The 22151-nt window shown below is 36.9% G+C and overlaps 1 protein-coding gene across 1 annotated transcript in view; it reads left to right on the top strand.

Annotated features, from left to right (window-relative positions):
* The window catches only part of gpc5a (glypican 5a), a gene marked incomplete at its 5' end in the record, with an annotated part of 137667 nt that extends 116533 nt beyond the window's left edge, over positions 1–21134 (top strand). Inside the window, one exon of the mRNA XM_080512526.1 lies at positions 20462–21134. Coding sequence (XP_080368652.1) covers positions 20462–20622 — 161 coding nt within the window. The 3' untranslated portion in view covers positions 20623–21134. The remainder of the gene's footprint in view (positions 1–20461) is intronic.
* Between the last annotated feature and the right edge of the window lie 1017 nt (positions 21135–22151).

The following is a 22151-nucleotide window of genomic DNA, read 5'->3' as shown; positions in this document are numbered from 1 at the left end:
AAAGATAATTTATCAGGACCACTGTTGCATAGCACTTTTTGAAAATAAAAACAAGAGTAAAACAACAAGAATGAGATACGTTGGGTAAATAGCTGCACTGTTAAGAGGACTTCTAATTAAAAAGCAGTGGTAACACTTGGCTGCATAGTGTGAAATTTAACGTGGATAATAAAATTGCAGTAGCAGGGAAAATCTCAGTGAAATGCTCTGCAGTTTCACAGCTGTATTGATATACACAGTTTGGGGAATCTCAGTGCTTCACACAAATTTCATTTTTATTTAGTGATCAAGTATCTGCAGGCTTAGTGTTGCCAAAGTATGGGGAAAAAAAACAACAACAAAAATAATCAAGCAAATGCCTATTTGCATTCAAAGCTGTAGGATTTGCATATAATTGCTATAATAGTGGATTTAAAGATGTGCACATCTGTCCCATCAAGCATGAAATTTGTTGCCCAATATAAGAACGTTCTCATGGGCTCGGCAGGCCCTCTTCTTTTCCTTTTTACTTATTTATTCATCCACTTGCTCTGCTGCTTTAGTACCAATTAGTTTTTCTTCTTCTTTGCACTCCTTACCTGTCAATTTGTTCATGGGCCGTCTTCTTTTACACAGTTCATGCAGGCTTTGACATGTAACCATGAAGTGGTCAGATGTCAAATACATCTGGTTCTCATCCGTGGTGAACAAAAAGAAAAGTAAGGTGATGTTATCTGAAACATGAAATCTGACATCTCATCAGCAAGCCATACTCTTCCTGGATGGTTTACATGCAAAAGGCAGTGAGATGTGTAATCTAATTATAGTGTCAAACGGAATTATATCTCCAAAGCTTTAACTGACTCCCTTTAAAGTTTTTGTACATTTCTCGTTTTTATGACTTGACAGCAGCAAAAAAAGTGGCACTGATGGAGGCAGCCATGTTTGTTGTTGTCATACAAACAATTTTAAATGAGAAAAATGTATTTCCCAACTGGAAACTATCTTGGTTCCAATATGCATGAACACATAATATTATTTATTAATGACAATAATAAGAATAATTCTTTATTATGTTGTTATTTCGTGTAGATGGAGGGGTTGAAAAAAAATGCTGTTCGTACCAAATACCAGCATGTTTTTCTACAATTAGACACAGGAAAGGACATCAGAGTGTGGCTAAGGTATTTCCGAAGGTTGGTGGTTCAAGTCCCATTGTAGACCCTTGTAGTAACGTAACACTGAAACCTGTCATTGCTCCCCTTTATGTGAAAGTACCTTGAATGTTGCCGTTGGACAACAAAACGTGTGAATTGAATAGTGCCTTTTTAAAGTTGTCATTCTTTGTCGTTTCAGTTTTCATGCTGGTGGTCCACTTGAACAGGTTAAAACATTATTTTAAATTACCATTAAATTAGTTAAAACTTATAAGTTATAGAAAAATTGTTACAACTTTCTAATTTTAAATATTTGAGCAGGTCTGAATGTTGTTGGTAGGTTCAGGTTTATTTTGTTTTTCTCATGTTGAGTTGATTAACTTGTGGCTTTTCATCCTGTCATGGTTTTAGGAAATTGAAATAATCCAGAGGAGAGTCAGTTTGTTTGTTTGTTTTTTTGGGGCCTTTTTTTCCTCTGACACTCACTTGTTATTATTATTTTCTTGTTAAGGACGTTTTAAGACATAATTAGGTTTTGCTACGTTTTTGCAATTTACTTTATTTCCCTAATTATTTTGCTTATCGCTTCCTTTGGCATGGTCACTTTGATTTTAGAAGGCAAACAAAGACTAAATATATATAAAAAAAATATTCCAGAGCAATCAAAACTTGAATATCATTGGACTGAATATATTTTAGAAACTCAAAGGGCATTCAGAGAGCACAAACCTCCGCCAAGGCAAATCATCCACTTCTCTATGATATGCAAATCTCAAAGTCAAACCACTACAAATGTCTGAATATATTTACAACCTGATTAGATTTATCAGAACAAAATATGCTGGTGCTGCAGACTTACATACTTAGTCATCATTTCTTTTTCTTTTTTTTTGGGGGGGGGGGGGGGGTTTCTCATGTTTTGCTACTATTGGACATCACTGCCTGCTGAAAGTTGGTATGAACTTAGTTAAATGTCCTGAATTGCAATGTTCTAACACATATAAAAGTTATTTGTAGATACACTCCTCGTTTTACTTGCTACATTCCCGCAGCAAGCTGCAAATAAATCTGTGGTTGCTTCTCCAATATCTGTGGACAGACAGAAACAAACTACAATGAAACACAGCCTCATTAGAGTTAAAAATAACATCAAGGAATCACTTTACTGACACAAAGTTCAAAATTGTCTCCATCACTTTCTCTTCCCATTCTGATTCACCAATCACATATAATTACATGTGTGAGGAAAGCAACAAAGACTCTACGCTCTGGCTTTTTTTTTTTTTGCATTCTCCTTGATCATGGGCAGTTTCTGCAAGATTTTCATCTTCTGCAAGGCGAGCAGCTATCAGTGGCCTAATCACCCATAAGCAATTCCACAGCTGGTCTGATGAATTTCGGCCAAGGTTTTTGGTGTGTGATCCCAGGGAATAATGCTCCGGGCAGCCTATGTTTATCTAAAGGTTAATGGAAGGTTAATAAGAGAGGGAACCGCGCAAATTCAAAACGTGATTATGCAAATGGTGTTTTCTGAAAAGAGTAATATCTGCCTGTGATGTGACCGCGCTAATTAGCAGATTGTCTCTACATTCAAGCACAGCCTTCTCTGAACATGTGATCTGTCAGCAAAGTACAATAATTTATGAAACTGACACGATTTGATTACTCCTACTGTAAAATGAGCCCTGATCAAGGTGTGTAGTAATACCTATTGAGCTGGCAATGAGCAGCTCGGGCTCTGCAATCCTTTCCTCTCTTAATCAAGTTCTTCCTGACTGTGTGTGCAGGATTTGTTATGTACACACGTGGACCAGTGTGTTCATAGTGGTTACTGATGCAGTTAACATCATGCAGAGCTCAGCATCTAACCCGAACATAATGCTGCGAGGCTGAAGCACCGAGCACAGCGTCCCTTTGATTTTCATTTGTAGTCAACAAATACAACCAGATGGGAAGTGTTTACACATCTTCATCTCATGAACCCAATAATAGTTGATGGATAGTAGCTACAGATACTTTTTCATCATAAAGTCAATGGTTTTTCAAGCAGGACTGCATTCATTCCACAGTTATAAATGTTATTATTTCTTCTAACCATATGTAAATGTAACGTTGATTGAAACCAAGATTGAATGCACTTAACTGCTCAACCAGTCAATCTCTACAGTTTCATAGCCAGTTATTCTACTTCATGAATACAGTTTGGTCAGATTTGATTGACCTCAACACGGCGGAAAATCTTTCTACCGAAACACCCCCCCCCCCCGAAAACAGTGCATATTTTACTGTGCATGTGGGACTCCTTTACTTTAAATAAGGTGAATGACAGAAAAAAAAAATGTCAAGGGCTTTTATGTCTCTGTTCATAGTTGAATACATTTTTGAACACAGAGATATAATAGCTGCCTGACCTTATGCCGCTGTTTTTACAGCAGCAGAGGAGTTTAGCTTGATGTTGCATGACGTTGAGGGTTAACACTGAAGATTCGAGCTGATGCTCATAAAGACAAAGAGGAGGGAAGATAGAGAAGGGCAGGTTTGCAGAGACCTTTACCAGCGCATGTCAATTTGATCAGGCACGTCTGCTTTACTCTCCTCCGTGGAAAAAAGAAAGGAACTCCGCATAAAAAATTTAGCACAGCCCTTCCTGTTTGTTAACACTCTCTGACTTCACCTGCTCAAATAATAACCGAGTTGTTTTCAACTTGCACTTTCTTGCTCACAAGGAATGAAGACACTGAATTAACTTGTTTTATTCCCTTGGAACAATTGTGTTACATACAATTCAGTATCAATGTGTCCTTTACAGAAAGCTCAATCCAGTGATGATACAAAAATATATATAATATATTAAATACCAGAGTACCAGTGTAATAACAGAGATTAGTGTGACTGTTAAAGACATCTGGACTTAAAATACCTTGAAGAAAAGAAACTAATAATAATAATAATAATTGAAGAAGAAAAAGATATACAGTAGATAACTATAGTGACACAAGATAAAACTAAACCTGAAATTAAATTAAAGATAAAATACTATTATGATAAAGGGAAGATGACATGAATAAAAGTACAAATGTGAAATAATACAATAATTTTTTTTTTGCATTTCTCTCAGTTTGATCAACTCTTATATACTGTATACTGTGGTGATTGTGTGCCTCATTTTACAATTAATGGATGAGGTTTGCAAATCAAACGTGCGAACACACCTGGCCAAACGGCAGTGCGCGAAGAAGGGGTGTGCATAGAGAAGCTCACGCAGAGCTTTGAGTTTTCCGAGCAGATTTGTATTCTGCCTGTGTGTGCAACCTGAGAGTGACTGACTGGCGGTCAGAGCCCGGTATTGACTGCTCTGAGGATGTAATAGAGGCTGGGGTGATGGGATCCTGGACATGAACACTCTCTCTGTGGCATGTGCAGCAGAGCCATACAGGATATAACCGAGGCACTTAATCATTCTGCTGGCTCCATGCAGAGATGCACTGGCCACTGTGTTTTAGAATAATGCTTCTGCCTTAAATTAGATCCCATTGATCCCTCTTTTCTCTGTAATTGCGCCAACAGGATGGATGCTGGTTTTATTGGGGGTCAGTCCAGACATTTGGAATACGTTAGTACTGGGGGTAAATTCAATCAGAGAAAAGGCCTGCTGGTCCGATCCATGGTGATTGGACACGTGAAAGATTGTCTAATGATGTTTAATTTTGGAGAGTAAACATACATGATTAAGAATTTGAAATTTACATTTCAGTAAATACATTATCAAATGAATTTGAAAATTCCTTTGTATTTACTGAAATGTGCTTTTAGTGTTTTAAAGTCTTTTACACAGCGTTGTCATTACAGTGAGAAGACGGCCTCAGAGGGCAGAAAGAGGAGATCAGCTGATGTTGTCACGATTCAAACAGCTATCCAATGTGTGATCAACAAACATGGCTTGTTTGTGTTTACGAACCTGGCCAGTCTTTGATTGAATTTCAGTATGGGCTCAAGAAATGCACCAAGCCCACTATCACACAGTCCATATTTGCTTCCAAACAAAGAGAGTTAAACATGAATCTTCACTTTTTGTTTATATTTTGCAAGGCAAGGTTGATGATATCTTATGTTTCTCTGGAAATGCCATGAAAAGAAACAAAACTGACATTGAAGTTTTCTTATGAACATGTGTTTCTCACATAAGGCATATTTCTTCCTATTGTTGTAACAAAAATCTTATATCCACTCATGAACAAAGCAGTTATCTGAGGTCATGTTCTTTCATTACAACAAATAAGCCCTTTCTTTTTCTTCAACACTCATTAGTGCACAGAGTCTGTATTAATCAGCCACTAGAAATAGTACAACACACTATCTTCACCTAGTTTAACAATGTGTGCTAAAAATGGCACTACAGTTAGAGGAATTCAGTGGCCCCACTTTAAACACGTACTTTGAAAGATTTAGAGTGGATTAATGGGACTGATGCTCACTGCTCAAGACAGGAAGCAAAAACAAAGAAGACCTGGAAGGGGGGAAGAATCTACAATTTATGTAGATGGATCGGAAAAGAAAATCAGAATAGAATAGAATATATTTATTGTCATTGTAACAATTACAACAACATTTAAAAGTGCACTAATAAATCCTATACGTCAATACCATGCAGCACAATTGCCAAGTGAAGAGCAGGTTTGCGCTGTAAGGACACAACCTGGAGACTCTTGTGACCCTTCTAATAGTCACACCTGTGATCCAGTGGCATCCAGTCTTATCGCTTTGTAATTTCACTTGCAAAGCAAAGTAAGGTCATATAAACAAACTTTATGAGTATTGCTGTGTGCTAGTTTTTGTTCCTAAAATCTCAAGTGGTGAACCAAGTTCTGTTTGTAATGCTGCCACTTTATACTATAAAATAAAAAAAACTCCTGACAATAACAAGACAGTGAAATGTTGAACGATCATGTGTAGAGACCAATAACATAATAATGGCTAATAAAGTAATAACTGCCAGTGATGTAATGATTTGGGCCATTTTGAATGTAATAAAAATAATAACATAATATATTGCCACTGATGTAAAATAATATAAAAATATTTTTTCACAGCCATAATTGAGAGTTATTCCATCGTATGTCTCCTCAATGGATTAACATGACAACTATGCCATCTACAAGACTTATTTCTAAAAAGCAAACTGCACAAAACCTACAGAAGTAACTTTTTTCCATGTAAATGCAATGCTCCTTTATGTATTAGAATATTGGCTACAGTCATTAAGTTCTAAAATGATTTTTTTTTTTTTTATATCCAACTCCCTCAGGTAATAACTAATAAGATTATTGGCAAAATGTTATTATGATAATGGCTCCAATATCCCTATTACACATAATTGACTTTATTATATTTGAAATAACCAAAATTATTCCATTATTGGTTACTAAAATCATGCTATATAAAAGCTTGGAAATTGCCAAGCTCATGATCATTCAACACAAAAATTAAAAAGAAAAGCTCAGGCCATCTAATAACTAAAGCCACAAGAAGCTATTCTCAGGTTGACATCGGAGGTAAGCTCATAGGGTTGGTTTGAGTTAAAAGACAAACTCTCATAAAAAAATAAAGCCTAAAATCTCCATCTATCAATCTATAGCAAATGATCAAATAGTGTGAGGTAGGGCATGAAAAGATAACAAGAAACCTGTGACAGTAAAAAAAAAAAAAAAAGCATTAATTTGAGAGTAATGTCGCCTGTAAATGTATGCAGTTTATTTATGTTGTAGGTGCTGCAAAATGCAGAGGTTGTTTTTATAATGCGAGTGCCGTCTGATTTGGACCTGATTTTGCTTCTTCCATGCAGTGATCGAGGCTCTAAATCGAAACGTGTGACTGCTTTTATAGTGAGGACACAAGACTGATGAAAAATGTATGAAGGGAACATTTCAGCATTGTCAACATTAACAAAAATTATGGGGGGGGGGGGGTGCAGGCTTCAGCTCAGTCGTAAACTGGCTTTTCACTCGCCGCTGTATTTCCAGATGTAAATGAATAAAATTTCAAAAATCGAAATAATACGATTATTTTTTTTTATAGTTAGAGAGTTAATGTATTCCATTTTCTGTGGGTGTCTGAATCTAATTGAGGGTGGGGTGGGGGGTGGGGGGGTTGCCTGCCATCCCCGCCACAGAGCTATATTCAATTGTTCTGTTTGAGAATGGGAGCACTCAACCTTCTTTCCAAGAGGTCCCAGGTGGTTTCCCTTCATTTAGCTTCTCCCCTTAGTTGATCTCATTCTTCTGTAAACAAAACAATTGTGGGGGTAAAAAAACAACAACAACAACTGGCTGGAAATGTCATAATGCTCCACATTCCATACATGAAATGGGCTGATATGTGTAATTCATTAGAAATGGGTTAACTGAACAGTCGCAGAGCATGCAATGTGAACTGAAAATGGGCTTGTATGTGAGTTTCACAGAGTGAAAAGGCTAATTAACTCATTTCTTTTCCAAGCCATTTATTGCAAACGCACGGAGGGCGTGAACAGGGGCGTTTCCTGCAAAGCGGTTGGGTTTTCAGAGTACGACTGATGATGTAAAGCTCAGTCAGGGGAAATGTTCAGCCACACCAGCAGCTAAACCACAGCAGGAGCATCTTCACAGCACACATCCACATCATGCTCTGTGCTGTGGTGGGCAAGATTGAGGACATTTTCTTTGGGCGCAGGCCATTTTTCTGTGTTTGTATCAAATGATGGCAGCTGGTTTCAGAAATAAGGCCTTTTTTTTTCTTCCCTTTTGTGAAAACGCTTTCATGAAAAAGATAAATGGAGGAGGCAACAACACAGGAGGTTGTGTCAGGTAAACTCCTGAACACTGGATGACAGTTTACAAATAGAGCTGCTTCAACACACTTAACACCATGCAGTTAATATAACTGGGAATGTTCCAGAAATTGTTTTAAAACCAACCAGTAAGTGCACATTTTTCAGAACAAGTGTGAAACACTCAAATGAAGAGCCCCTCCAAGCCCCTCTCCCAACTATAACTTAAATGGGCGTATGAGTGTGTCGTGCAGTTAAGATTTGGTAAAGTGTGTAATAAAACTGGAGGCTGTTGGTTTTTCACTGACCTAGAGGTTGGGGGTTTGAGTTTCCTCCTTGCTTGGCAGCACCATCAACACTGCTGTGTGAAGATGAATTGGGTGATTCTGATGTTATAAGTCCCTTGAGACTACTTGTGAGAACAATCGATAGAAATGAAGTTAATTTATTATTTCTGTCTAATTCAGTTTTTCTTTAGTGATTTGGAAGATAAAATGTTTTTTTGTGGGGTCTTTTTTTGCTTTTGTAATATATTTCTAATTCCTTGTAATACAAAATAGAGGAGCCATTCTCTTAGCTTCATTGGACCTGAGAGCTGCATAGTTTATAACGACCTAAATTTGAATCATATCCATATATTTTAAAGAGCACATTGGCTATTATATATTTTAAAGAACATTGCACATTTTTGGACTGTGGGAGGAAATGTGAGAAAACCTATGCATACACAGAGAAAATATGCAAACTTTACACAGAAATGCCTTCAAGCTCAGTCTGAATGGGATCTAAGGGTACTAACCATTTCTCCACTACTAACCACTTCTCCACTACGTGGCCATTTTACAGGTATAAACATAAAATAATAACCCAAGGCTTCACATAACATCCTCATCGACTTGTGCTGACGATTGTCAGCGATGGCACAGTAATTTGAAAGTAGCATTAGGATGGCTCTATGGAGAGTGGGTTAGTTTGTTGTGGTAGCCACACAAACCCGTCACTCCACGAACAGGAGATTCATAAAGCACTGAACTAAAGAAACAAGCACTATATATTCTAGAAAGTCAATATTATAGCATGTTATCATTTTAATTAAGTTTGTTGTAACCATTCATGATAGAAATCAATTCAGACAAAAAAAAAACCTGTTTATTAAAGGTGTTGATTTAACTTGCGACTTATTTTCAAATTGCTGATTTACATGTGTGTGTGTGTGTGTATAATGTATTGTGTGATTATTTAATGGAATGTGTTTCTAATATTTTGTCTGGTTAGTTATGGTCACTTAAAACAGCCTTACTTTCAGTGTCCAAAACAAATATTTGCATCTCACAACTCTGTAAAGTGTGATGGAGGTTTTTCGCCATCATTCTGGCCAGTGCAAGTCTGTACATGTAAGACCCAGTGAAAAAGATTATTGAGCTAATGGAGCCTTCATGCCAAAGTAATTCAAAGAGTAATGATCCCTGACTGACAGCTTCTGTGTCAAACGTGTTCCCGAAGCCAGACCTTTTTTCTTCCGCTCTACAGCGGAGGTATTGTCACAAGAGCTTTTTGTTCATCTGCAGCCTGAAGTTCTTTTGCGGATGCATATAAATGCATTTGCCTCGTAACAGTAGACTAAATATGTACTGTTCCTTTGAATATGTTACTGATGTTGTCGTAATACATTTGCAACCAAACTAGCTTTTCTCATTTGCAATTAGAGAGACAGAGGCGTCTAAGAGACAAGACAAACCTGAGAGTGGGAGTCATTATCGATCTGAGCTGTTCTCTCTGTGATATCCTCTTCTGTGTTTTAATGCAGCTGAATTTATGATACACTTGTTCTCAGTTTCACTTTTTTTTCTCTCTTTCTGTTGTCAGATGTCGGAACTAATGTGAAATATAATCATGACTCATAGCAGAGATGCATGAATAACAAGTAGTCATTACTGAGTTGGTAATGAAATGATGACATTGCTGATAAAATTGACATATATGTATGAATAAACAAAGTTTGCAGAAATTATCACTGGGAGATTATAAACTTTAACAAAAAGTAATTTGGCATATAATTTATTTGTCATAATTCTATTTGGCAATAAAGCTTACACCATTTAAATTTTTAACTACATTATATACATGTTTGTCAAAAAAAGGACACAAACCCCAAAACAGAAACCCATCAAACATATGTGAATGCAATACCACTAGTTTGATGTGTACAATGCAGATGGTCAAATATATCACCATTTGTCATTGCCAAGATAAAAATATAAAGTGGAAATACTAGCTGGGAGACATATATGCTCTGTAATTACAAAGGGCCAAAACATTGTTAGTGTTGAGCGTAAATTTTAAAACTGTAGTGTTTGGCAATACCTTTATTTTTTTTATCTTGATGTCTTCCAGAAAGTCATATTATGTCATTTGTGAAAGGATCGTGCATTTGGCAGACATAAAAAGAAGCAAAGTCGTCTTTGTGAATGTCAAAGAGCTTCTTTTGCTGTTGCTATTGACTCTTGTTGTGAGCTTTGCGTACCCCCACAGCCTACCACCCCCCTTTAACTCAATCCCATTGAATACTTGTTGGATCAGCTTCAGCATGCTGTTGGGGCCAGACTGACCAACACAACCGCATTGGCTGGCAAATGCTGGTTGCCGAATGGGAAGCCATCCCACAGCAGTGTATGACCAGAATGAGAAGGAAATATCAGGCTGGTGAAGCTGTGTGTGGTTCACATACACGACTGATATTCTTGTTTATTAAATATATACATTTTGACATTGTCATTATGCTTTCTTTCTTCAGACATTGTCATCTTATCAGTGAAACTTAATCAAAAACAAATATCCACAAATATATATATATTTTTAATGGGTACAGCTCACATACTCATCCTGTAAATGAATGTTAGTTGCAAAATGTGGCACCATTTATAAGAGATCATTTTACAATTTCCAATCATATTAGATTTATTTCCAGGGAGCATTATTGCAACTAAGAAAATATCTAACAATCACACTTTCTGTCACAATTTGTCACAATATTTTGACATTTGTACTTATCAACAAAAGTGGGAGGCTTAAAAAGTTACTTAAATACAGCCACACAGAAAATAAACAAGCTATTAACTCATTTTATTGCAAATGAGTGTCTGTGAATATGACAAGCTCGTCCAAAAATACACCACAGCTATAATAGTTGCAATAATCAGTTTATTTGTGAACATACACTTTGTCTTTGCTTCTCATCTCTGACTCAAATTAAAATGTTAATAACACAACCTTTGAGTTTTGAAAATATATAGCTCTTCTATATTCAGTGCGTCTATCAGTTTTCTTTCTTCCCCACATATTTTTAAAATTAGCATGTGAAAAGATTAATAAAAGAATATTCATAGAAGGGATATCATACGCAGACAGGTTTTCTTACCATGGTGTATCATCATCAACAGCAGCTACCTTTCGACGACATGTTTGCAATATGTGACCTGGTTTATCAAACAGTTGCACCATTTCTTTTTTTCCCCGTTGCTCTTCAGTTTTGTGAAACAGTGGCATTCACATGTTCTTCACGCATTTTACTGTTATCTGAGTTAAATTTGAAAAACAAAAATACCACTGACATAATATGAATTTACAAGATAGGTAGTTTGCTACAGCTTAAGGTTTTTTTTTTTTTTTTAACAAACCAAGACATGCAATTTGTGTAAACACAATTTTATAACAGATACACATGTGTTTCCAGTTTCACACAGGAGACAGCACATGCTGAGTTCTCGACAGGAATGTTTTCATGAAGAAAAAGTTGTCACACTTTTATTATATTGGATCTTTATACATGACCATATTTTACCCAGAAATCTCCTTTAGTCTGCTTATGGTGACATTTAGGGAAACCAGCATTAGAAAATGGAATCTTTGTCTGTTGCTTGTGTTTCTTTAAAAAAAAACAAAAAAAATGCTTCTGTAGTCTGTCAAAGTTTACGTGTTCACAACAGGCAGAAAAGATGATTCCAGGACCTCTCTGTTTCAATTCCCAGGTTTATTTCTGGCAGCAGGCGGTCTAATAACACTGTCAAATAACACAGAAATCAATGTGGTTAAATAGAGGCACAGCCTCTAACCCAGACAAGAGTCGACAGCCAGCTGAAGTGTCTTAGCTCGATTTCAACTTCAATTGTTGGTTGTGAAAACAAAAAACCACCAGCTGAGGCCTTTTCATACAGAGTTACATCATCTCGTATCACAAATTAGAACAGAAAACAGCCACAAACCCTTTTTGATTCAAGTTAAAACTTGGCATGTTTGTGAATAAACACTCTTTAAATGGCATAATTGCCAAATGGCAATAAGTGGCAATTAGCCTGATTACTTTTGGCACACAGTGGATTACTAACATCTGGCCAACTTCATAAAAAGGGGCGAAAACATTCACTCCATTAATACTTTCTGACTGCTCTTTCATCTCAATTTAAAATTTACTGAAAATTTGGTTGTGAAGATTTCCTTGCATCTTCTCTGGCAATGCATAATGTATATGAGGATCACTGGCAGCTTTATTCATACACTTATTTCATTCAACAACGAAGCCATTCAGTGCTTCTCATCAATAAACATGGATAGAAAGATACCAAGAAATGACAATGAAAATATTGAAGGATAAAATGTCACTATTATAAACAATGAAATATAGCAATATAAAAAAAAAATCATAAAATAGTGCAGCATAAAATGAAAATTTGCTTCACTGAAAGGCAGCAGCTAACAGAAAAGTTCTCAACTTCATTTTGAAAGTACTTGAAGTTGAAGCGGTCTTGCAATTTTAGTTCAATACGCTTGCCTAAAATAAACTAAAAGCAGCTTTTTTTTGTTTGGCTCTGACATTGAGATTGATCCCGAGAGGTTTGAATAGAAGATGGGAAATGCTTAATGGAATTGAACCGTTCACGGCTTCGTGGGCCAGATGCAAGTATTCTCAGGTCAGTTCTCTGAGTGACAGGAAGCCAGTGCAAAGATCCTAAACACTGAAGCGACGCGGTCGATGGTCTTGGTCTTTGTGAGGACTTGAGAAGCAGCATTGTGAATTAGCTATCTGATACATTCCCAGGAAGACCCGTGAAGACTGCTTTGGATGATGTTTCACTGAAGGGGAGACGGAGCTGGAATCAGGTCGCTCACCCCAAAACAGCCCCGATACCTTCTCACAGGCAACAAAATATGAAATATGAAATTTACATTCTCACTTCATGTGAATCCGCCACTTTGTCTGCACTTGTCTGTGTAATGAGTCTTGTAATTTACAAATATCTGGAAGTGATAGATGAGATAACAGTTTTTTCAGCTGAGGTGATACTTTGGATTTGTTAAAATTAGTAAATTAAAAGAAAATAAGCTGCAACAAATGAACTATTCATAAAAAAAACATGGTTACTGAATACTGAAACATGCTGGAGATATGGACATGAAATTCTGAAGACTGATCATGCAAGAAGTTATTTTCTAAGACCACAGTTGCTGGTATTTCTTTTCCTGTTGCAGTTAGCATGGTATTGATCATTGTTGGGCCACGTCCTCAGGAATCAGCCCGTATTGATTTCACTTCAGTTGTAAGCCTCTCTCTGACCTATGTCTCTCTCCAGCCTCAGCATCTTTCCCAGCATCCTCACCCTGCTGAGCGTTTACTAAAACATGTCATTACAGGAGCATTTTCCTGAGAAAATTTCCCAAGTCAGCTTAGTTTGGATTCTAATATATATATATATATTTTTAAAAAAAGTACACTATTATAGCTCTTTATGACCATTTTTTGTTGAAGCACAAACGTTCTACGGCCTGAAACACTTCAGTGGAAACAAGACTGTTATATTCTCCATTGGGCAGCTATATTGGGGAAGAAGTTGTGCTTTCAGAGGGCTAATATGCTGCCTCACTTGGACCTTCATTATCATTCATAGAAAGAACCCACTTATAGCCAGAAGGCCCAGCAATGATGATGATGAAGGTATTAATAGCTGCTGTGCAGTCAGTCAATAGTGTGTATGTGCGTGTGGGCTATTAAGTGGCATGTATTTGTCTGTTTGCAACTGAGTATGTCCGTGCTAAATGAAGAAATGTGTGCTTTTTTTTTATTACTCCCAAGACCAAAAAAAAAAATCCTTAATCAGCCAGTTATTTTCCATTTCTTTTTTCCCCCAACATTTGTCAATTTCAATCCTTTGATTTCTATCTTTAACTCAATCTCATAGTACTTAAATGTTAAACTACTTTGATTTCTTCCCAGGCAAAGATTTTAGTTCTTTTTGGGATAATCACATTCGATTTTGTGAAGGTAGATGTATTCTATTAAATATCATGATATCATGAACAGGTTTTCATCCTAAGGCTTTTAGATATAATTTTTTTGTGCTTTAATATTGAATATGACATAACTGCAAGGTGTGTCATGGTTCCATGACGAGGAACATCAGAATAAAGGAAAATAGCAATATTATGTATGTGAAATGTTTTTTTTTTCTATTATGGTTTGATAAAAATATGTTACCATTAAATCTATGTAAAACAAAAAATATGAGACAATACAAACCTAAATTATGTAAAAGTACAATCTCTAACCGAGAAAGATTTAATTCGAAGCAAGAAAGTTGGCATGATAACTTTTTTTTTTTTTCAAATTACTTCACTGCGGAATAACAACTGCCTTATTGGGATTAACAGATTTCTGTTGTCATGGTTACAGTGATACCCATGTACTGAGCATGAGAAAGTAAATAACAGCAATCAGTGCCAATGATCAGTTGCCAACAGAAAACAAACAATAGGGTAAAGTTTGGCATTTTGTTTTCTATTCTCTCCCATCATGCTTCCAGCCTGGAGGAGGGAATCACCCACCATTCTATTACCGTAAGTTTAATGTGGAAGGCAAAGCAGAAGCATAAATGTTTTTGTATATATATTCTTTTAATTTGTAAAATAGCAAAACAGATTATCTCAAATTCCTCATAATTTTCCTAAAACTGTACCTCAATACTATATGCAACATATATACATTGAATATATACATTATTCTCATAGACGCCCAATGGAACTGTGAATCATGGTTTTTTTTTTCAATTCTTTCATCCCCAACTGCATTTAAATAGTTGGGGATTTTTTAAGCGTATTTCCATTGTTATTGTCGTTTAATTTTCTAACTTCTCCATGAGCCCTCTGGTGCTTCCTCTGCAGGAACAGGTTTGCACAACTTCATTCATCAGGAAGACATTTTGTCATTCTGTCTGCAGCTCATTAATGTGTGAGACACCTTGAAGCCTCAATAAGAAGAATTGATTCAGGTGTAGAAGTTTAATGCTCTTGGGTAAAGTGACTATCTGTGAGGTGTCTACCTCCAAATGGCTGTCCTGGGGAATCCTTGGCAGTGAATCAATAAGCAGCTACCTTCAGACAATTGTAAGCATTCATAAAAGTTTATATGTGTTCCCTTATGTTAAACACAGGTGGAACCAGTAATTATTATAGACTGTTGGTGTTTTTAAAAGCAGGCTCAAAACCCTTTTTTTAAATAAAATATAGCTTTTATTTAGTTTATTATTTTACTTACTTTTTTCTTCTTCTTCTTTTTCCTAATGTAGTTAATGTTTTAGCTTGATTTATTTATTTTAATTGTATTTCATTCATCAATTCATTTTATGAGCTCCCATTTTTTTTAATTAGTTGATTATTTTACTTACTTTTTATTTTTCTTATCTTTTTGATATAGCCCATGTTTTAGTTCAGTTTCATTAATTTTTGTTTATTGACTCTTATTTACTTGACTCTGCTCTGTGGTTCACTGGCCGGCTGGGTCGGGGCGGTCCGCTGTGGCGGGGCCCTCTATTGCTGTATACTGCGGCTCCTCTCGATGTGGTGGGCCCCTGAGGATGGTGTTTTCTCTCCTGGCTCATCAGTGCCCTGCCATTCTTCCATCAGTTTTTATATTTTGATATGGGCCGTTGGGGTTGTGTGTGTGCGTGTGTGCGTGCGTGCGTGCGTGCGTGCGTGCGTGTGTTTCTTATTTTTATTTTTATTTTTATAGTATGTGAAGCGCTTTGTGCTGCAACCTTGTTTGGAAAGTGCCATATAAATCAAGTTGGATTTGATTTGTGGAAAGAGATTAGTGAGAAATAACGGCAACTTATTGTGTCATAATATATTGATGAAATAGATTCCATTCAATTAGAGCCAATGGATCATAGATTTCAATTTCAAGAGCACATAATTGTTGTGGATTCTGATACGGAAAAAAGAATTACAGACTATTTCTGCTGCAACCATAAAAACTGGAATTGAACCCACAGAGTACAAATAGCCTCTGTAGCTGGCCTTATTTTTCTGTTAGTAAGATAAACTTTGATAGCACAGCCTTTATAGACTTTGAAAGGGTGTGGGTTAGACTAATCCTGCCCACGACAGACTTATGACCCCCGGGCCTAAGTGAGAAACTTGAAAGTCTTAAAGAAGCTGGTCATCTATTGAGCTTTGGCATTGCGCCTTCCCTTTGGGGATGAACCGGGATGGAGTCTAAGGCATCCTGAAGTAACATTAACTGGGTAAAGAGGATGCTCTTCTTCACCCGGAAAGGGACACACAAGTATCCCCAACCCCTCAACACTTAAGGCCTCCAAAGAGATGTAAACAACAAGATGGATGTTGACAGCTGGCCTGCTGCAGTTGTCTGAATTGATATCTGTTAAGGTGTAATTTCAAAGGTGTAGACACACAGAGGGGTTGAGCTCAAGTTCAGACAATCATATAATGTGAAAGTTAAGAGGGGAAACCTGTGCAGGAGTGTTGTTTTTCCAATTTTAAAGCTTTACCACATTGCCTTGTTTACTCTATGTCTCATATCTAAACTGTTTTTGTGACTGTTACACTTTTCTTTGGAATTTAATCTTACAGACCACTTCATTGAGTTCACTTGTATGATACAATCTTGTGCAACCGCTTTGCAAGAAATTTTTTATTGATAAATGATATTCAGTTGTGTTCGAAGTTGTTGAATGAGTTGCATTTTAACCGTTTGCTTATTTTATGGTTTTTTCACTGGTGAATTGCATTGTACATTTTTTTGGGGGGGGGCACAAATCACAGGTAGAACATTATAAACATCCCACAATACAGATCACATTAAATGTTTCAAGTGAACCTAATAAAGTCACCAAATTAAGTGTATATTGAAAGGGAAAAAAAATAAATAACGCATCCGTCCAGCTTCTATAATATTTTATGAAATGTGTACAGGAGCCAGTCCCAGCTGACACACACACACACACACACACACACACACACACACACACACACACACACTCTGATGAGCTATTTTTAAGGGCTCAATTAACCACACATGTCTCTAGACTGTGGGAGGGAAAACCCATGCAGCCACTGGGAGGACATGCAAACTCTTCACAGAAAGTCCCCAACCTGACTTTAAACCTTTGACCTTTATTATATGAGGTGAGAGTACTATCGAATGAACACAATTTGGTGCTCCTCTCTCTGTCTTAGAGCTTAAGTCTAGCCTATCTTTACAAGAACAATCTGTGACATATGACGTCACAAATGTCTCTTCACATAGTCTTTCCTCAATCAATCAATATTTAAAATTGACAATGTTAAGATCGGTTCCCACAAAGATTATGCAACAGAGCCCTATGACACAAACCAACAATGAAAGAATGGAATTTGTCAAGAATGCCATCATCAGCAAACAAATGCTTGGGAACAACATAACAAACTGAAATCAACATTTTCAAAATTCAAGATTCAAAATACTTTATTTATCCCTAAGGGGCAATTTAAAACAGCCCACGCTTAGTAGTCATGTAAGCACAAGGAGACAGCGGGTCATTTTGTACTAAAATATGAAAAAGCAGGTGACGATCTATTCTCACAATTGTTTGAACAAACGGTGTGGTCTGATTTGACAGAAATGTTACCTGAAAGTAACGTTATCTCAGGGAAAACGAGTGCAGAGGAAAGTTTGATTTCTGTATCAATTTCTGAAAATGGAAAGGTCCATTTCCTAATATTTAAATATGAATGAACTCGATCAACATTAGTCTGCTTCCATCTTCTGCACTGCTTTATCTAACTCAGCATCCCGGCAGGGACGGAGCCGATACCGGTTGACTTTTGGCGAAGGTTGTGTAAACCCTGGACAGGTTGTTTGTCCATCAGCAGAGAGACATAGACAGCAGACATTGAACTCAAAAAATTTCCTACATCTGTGACACATCCAGAGCAATATGCAGACTATTGTATTCTGCTTTTATTAAGGTTAATGGAGTAATTTGCTGTCAATCTCCCACTAACTGTTTTTTTACCCCATTCTTTTGTGTGCATCTCATCAAACCTCTGATGTAGGGACGCCATTTAAAATTAATTAAAAAGCACACAACAAATAGATATAGACAAAATTAATTCAATAATATATACAAATATTTAGCCCTGAAAGCAAGACAATATTATGCAACCGTGAGCCTGGAAAATAAAGGAGACATTGAAATACTTGTCTTATCACATAACTATACAATATTGTACATATGTAAGCTTAAAAAGAAAAGAAACATGCAAAACAGAAACCTGCCAAAGAAAAACATGCAAAACAAAGTATTTTATTTGAAATTCCTAAGTATTTCAACATAGGAAATATGCATAATATAGGAAAATGATCACATTCAACACAATCCCACATCCTATTTCGATTGCAATTTCTATGGTAGCATACATATTATAAGGAGTTAAACTAAAATAAACTCTGTTTATCAGTCAAACCTCCTGGCACTGTGTTGCTTCACCTACTGTGAACCAAAGAAGTCTAGGATAGAAGATACGTGTCCCTGGACAGAAATCAATAGATTAAGTTTCGTGACTATTTCATGAACTGCTGTGAGACCAGGTTGCAAAAAATGTACAAGATGGTGGACAACGAGAAAACTGACATTGAAGATGGCAGCATTTTGGCAATTTTAGTGTCTGTCTGCTTGATATTTGCCAGGAAAACCGCATTTGACATGTTGTCCTCTCATTCTGGTGTGTTAATGGTTAAAAGCTGATTCGTCCACTCACTCCAGGCTGTCTGCTGTTATGTTCTACCTCCAATTATTTTTCTGTAAAAATGTTAGATAACAAATACAATACATTTTTTAAAAGCTGCCAATGGATCAGCGTAGTAGTTTCAAAGCTCTAACATCAGTTTTAAAATAATGTCACCTCTGTCATTGTGTTCATTGTTAAATGTCCCACTTTCCTGAAAGTGAATTATAGAAAAAGATATGCTAAATTAGAAGCTCTGCTAAGTGAAGGAAAAAATATATTTCTGCAATCCACCTGAAGGTTAAAACTATTTTTAATAGTGGTGTGTAATACCTGTGTGTGCAATCAGCTTTCGGACCTCGGAATAAACACACTGATGGCTGTTGATCACAAAGGAGCACAGAAGATGCTCTCTGCTGCACCTCAGGGAGATCAGCTGGGGACTCGTGGTGCTCGATAGTTGCATCAGCTTTACTATAAATAGGGGAGTGGAAAAATCAACAAACTCCCCTAATGGTTCCTCAGGTTCTCTAATGTTTTGCAGCTAATACAGATGTGTGACACATTGTGCAGTTTCATACACGTGGAAAAAATATGAGCAATGATGGTGCAGTTTCACTTGATTTCATAACTTCAGTGGAAGTAAATGAGGTAGAGCATGCTGTCGTCAGTTCTTCCTCTTTTTTGGATAATTTTACAGATTACACTATTACAATATGTCCACTACTACAATTTAGTATAAATACTCAAAAGCACCAGATTTGAGAGTAAAGATGGCGGGATCTTGACCTCTCATCTTGACCAGTGATCACCTGCTATGATTGTTGAAAATCGCCTGTTGTAGCATCGATTGCATCCAAGTGTAGGAGGATTTTCTTTTTCAAGTTGTGTTAGTGAAATAGAGCTTTAAAGAAGCAAGCTTGTGATAGGCAGTACATAATCTAGTGCCGGTGTGGGAACAACAACAACAATTGAAAGGTGAACCTATGAATAGGATGGGTTAAATGCACAGAAAAATCCCCCCAAAGGGGGGATTTATACACGATAAATTCAAAACAACTGATTTGACATGTTTTTCCAAATTTTAAGAATAACCCTGGCAATTTCACATTTTAGTTGTATCATCAAATTTCCATAAAGAGACTAAAGCATTGCTAAACTAATGCCTCTGTGCTGTAGGTATGTCATCTTAATTCGATGTGTGGAACATATCCAAACCTAAAGCTTCCAAAATGGTAAAATAACCTGCTTCCTCCTTCTTTGCAATGTTGAAATAGAGGCTTGTTGAGCTGGTTGTAGATGCACTTGTGCTGCTCCCATTCATCCTTTGTAAACATTGGATGCCCCCAAGTAAATCTACTGTTTGCACTTAACGCGACAGACACAAATACATCTCCCATGATGTTGGATTGAAAATAAATCATATTTCTAACGGGCATGTTGGTTTCTGCTCTCTCCCCAGTGAGTCCAGATGTGACCGGTGATCACAAGCATCATCATCGTCATCATCACCATCCACCTGCCGAGGATTCCAAAGTAGTTGGCAGATCCAGGAGCTTCAGATTGACAGGAGCCATCTGGGTCCTGGTATTGCCCTGTTTACATCTGGCCCTGACCTGGTAACGGCTGCCTTTTGTTGCAGCATGGAACTTCAGGACTTGATTTCAAACTTAATCATTCAAAAATGAAAGTGAAAATGAATGAAACAAGCCTCAATTTATCGATGAAATCCTCTTCCACACAGTGCAGGACACAACAGGGACAAACACTGTGGATCGTGTGGAAAATACAAGACTCAAAGTTTTTGTTGTTTTTGGGGGGGGTTTTTTTATACGAAAGAATATGATGACTTTTCTTTTTTGTTTCACTTACCTGGTATTCAGCACACTAATAATGATTTATTTAAGAGAGACTATGTTAAAATTAACTACAGCAATTGTTGGAAAATGTTGATATTAATTTAAATGTGGAACTGCAAACTCCATTTATGATCTGTAGATATCTAAGCAATAGTTTGCTTCTGTATATCACACGATGCAGTACAGCTGCTACTTCTTTTAAATGCACTTCATAAATCCTGCATTCTCATTATTTGTACAAGTCCAAATTAAAATGTCTGTTATTCTTTACCTTCACCATTTGGGAAATCCTTTCTGTATACAAACAAACGTGTTTGTTTTTGTTTTTGTTTTTTTGCTTTTTTTTTGGGGGGGGGGGGGGGTTATACAGTGCCTCGATTTGAGCTTTAAATCATTGTGTCCCACTAGCTTTGTACTTCATGCCACACAATTCACCAATAACAAAAAAGAACTTGAGACATTTGCTGCACTTCAACTTGAATAGCTACCTTGGTGCTCAATAGCCATTTAATTGGTATATTTCAATTGGGAAATTGACTTAAAAAGCTACAGCTCAAAGAAATGGTGAAAAAAAAGAGAGGTGGGCAGGTGAAAGCGGGGGGCAAGTAAGAGAAATCATCCTCCTTTCTTCTTTAGAAATAGATTAGTTTCCTCAGGAGTCTATTATCATCTTTCAAACTCAATCCTCCTTCGCTATCGTCGGCCTGGATGGAGGCTGATAGCTCCTGGAGCTACTGGCGAGGAAGAATCCAATTGCTTCTACCTGCTTTCAGCCGGTGTGCTGCAGACAGGTTTTTGGTGCAGAGAAAAGTGAAATTTGTTTCACATATGTCATGCATGTCTGGTCAGTGGTTGAGAGAGGAAAGTACTCGCCGGTAGTTCAAAATTGGTTCTTTGACTCACATTTGCTGGGGAACAATTTGTCAAGCTGAAAAACCCTCCTGTGACATCCTGCAGATGCTGAACATATACATTTTCCAACCAAATGTTCGTACTCAAGACATTACTAACCAAGGGGAACATCGAAGCTGATACTGCAAATAAATCACAGTGTAATTGAGACATTCCTTCTATCTGGGTTAAATTGTATGATATCTGCTCATCGTTATACCTTATTAGTTCTAACAAATTGTACTGATGTAAACATAACCAAGATTGTGTGACCCTAATTCATGGAGCTGTATTGCACTTAATTTGTATTTAAAAGTGTGTCTGTTTGAATTTTCTGTTCTCACAGTGAAACAACATCAAAATGCAAATTAGATGCAACCTTTGATCTCACCTGAAATTATT

The sequence above is a fragment of the Blennius ocellaris genome, assembly GCF_963422515.1.
Source record: "Blennius ocellaris genome assembly, chromosome: 1".
In the NCBI taxonomy this organism is placed as follows: Eukaryota; Metazoa; Chordata; class Actinopteri; order Blenniiformes; family Blenniidae; genus Blennius; species Blennius ocellaris.
This window is presented reverse-complemented; position numbering and strand designations above follow the sequence as displayed.